The sequence below is a fragment of the Austrofundulus limnaeus genome, unplaced genomic scaffold (genome assembly GCF_001266775.1).
Source record: "Austrofundulus limnaeus strain Quisiro unplaced genomic scaffold, Austrofundulus_limnaeus-1.0 Scaffold1015, whole genome shotgun sequence".
Taxonomy (NCBI): Eukaryota; Metazoa; Chordata; class Actinopteri; order Cyprinodontiformes; family Rivulidae; genus Austrofundulus; species Austrofundulus limnaeus.
In genome coordinates this window covers 30,566-32,676 of record NW_013953417.1, presented here as the reverse complement: position 1 = coordinate 32,676, position 2,111 = coordinate 30,566, and the positions used below count along the sequence as shown (strand labels likewise).

General features: G+C 37.0%; 1 protein-coding gene across 1 annotated transcript in view; it reads right to left on the bottom strand.

The window, feature by feature from the left end:
* The window catches only part of ptpn9a (protein tyrosine phosphatase non-receptor type 9a), a gene marked incomplete at its 3' end in the record, with an annotated part of 45,337 nt that overhangs the window by 28,138 nt on the left and 15,088 nt on the right, over nt 1–2,111 (bottom strand). Inside the window, 1 exon segment of the mRNA XM_014030201.1 lies at nt 847–990. Within this exon segment, the coding sequence (XP_013885655.1) occupies nt 847–990 (144 nt within the window).

Sequence of the window (2,111 nt, the reverse complement as noted above, 5' to 3'; positions counted from 1 at the left end):
AGAAATGAAGTTATTTGTAATAATAAAATAACTTCATTTCTGGGCATTTATGGTTTGATTTCTTTGTATGTATGGATCACTTGGGTTGTTACCAACATCTGGTGAAAATTTCATGTCATTAGTACCTCTAGTAATATATTTACTGAGAAAAATGGTGACGTGTTCAGTACTTATTTTACCCGCTGTAATTTACTGCTCTTTACAGTGTGTGGAAACAGGTGGGTGGTGACCATGGTGACCATAACGGGCAGCAGCTTTAACATTTGATTTTGGTTCTCTTTACATGCCTAAACCAGTTCAAACATCAAACTTTGATATGCAGCAGATGCATTGATTGGTACCTTACAAATAGGGATGCACCGATATGAAAATTTCAGCTGATAGTGATATCCGATATAATTATTGGTGTTATGGCCGATAACCGATATTACACAAACATACAAATTATATTATACATATACACAAAAACACACTTGGGTCTTTTTTGATACTGTAAATAAACAACCAGACCTCTGACATGACTCTACTTCAGTTATTCCTGGCTGTACAGCGTCAATATCACTATCATGATCAAACAGATGCCGCTCAACCAACCATCTCCCCTCCCAAAACAGAAACACAAAGATAAAAAGTGGGAAATCAATATCGGACATTAATATCGGCCCAGTGTTACATATCAGGACGATACCGATATTCTAAAAAATGACCAATATCAGCCGATACCAATATCAATACCGATATGTCGTGCATCCCAACTTACAAAAGATCTTCATTTCAGAAGATTTCTAGTTATTGATGAGATATACTTTTGAGTAAGTTCAGCTGTAAGAGAGTGGCTCTCCTTACCCTGTAACTGTGGAACAACTCTATGGCACGGAGGACGTCAAACTTTCGAGCCATGAGGAACTTGACGGCCAGTTCCCTGGACAGTGGTGAAACTCCATGCTGACTGGTCCACTTGTTGATTTCCTCTAGAAACTGTCTAGTTGCCTGAAAAAGATGAGAAGTTGCATCAAAAACTCTGCTCATACAGTCAAAGGGTCAAACGGGACAGGACGTGTAAAGACACACACACACAAGTTCTATCCCAAACATGGTGTAAAACTGTGTTAGGTCTTGGTTTTGGTCCCAAAAAGGACTAGTCTTGACAAAGTACATGTTTATACCAAAAGAGGTCCTAAAAAAGGTAAAAACAGGTACAAACGAACATGTGGGAAATGCATTTCTGGGGGAAAAATAAGAAAAAACAGATGGATGGACATCAAGTTTCAAAACACACCAAACCACACACTCCACAAGTCTTGAATAATACATAAGGCTAGAAAAGTATAAATTGAAAAGGAACTTCTTTATGTGATCAGATTTAAAGATGTTGCTGATGGAACTGAAATAGAAAAGATGATTTGTTGTAAAAAGGCTTTGGTAAATCATACAGTACCACACAAAATGATTCACTACACAACAACTCACCATGCTGACAATAATCACAAAACTAAACTTGGTAGGGATGCACCAATATGAACATTTCAGCCGATATCGATATCCGATACAATTATTGCTATTATGGCTGATAACCAATATTTACCGATATTACACAAACACACAAATTATATTATACATGTACACACAAACACACATGGGTCTTTTCTTGATACTGTAAATAAAAACCAGACCTCTGACATGGCTCTACTTCAGTTATTCCTGGCTGTGCAGAGTAAATACCACTATCATGATCAGATGCCACTCAACCAACCATCTCCCCTTCCAAAAACAGAAACACAAAGCTCTAAAGTGGGAAATCAAAATCGGACGTTAATATCAGCCCAGTTTTACATATCGAGCCGATACCGATATTCTAAAAAATGACCAGTATCGGCCGATACCAAATATGAATGCAGATACACTCCAGATCAAAATCTTAAAACCAGTCAAAAAAGTGCAAGAATTTGCATTTTGCACTATTGGATCTTAAGAAGGTTCTAAGTAGAGCTTCACAATGTTAAAAGAAGAAGAAATCAGTGCAAGAGACAAGAACTTTTGAGCAGGAAATTTTCTGAAAACTGCATTTACACTCAAACATGATTTTTTTCAGCTGATCAAAAGTTTAAGAC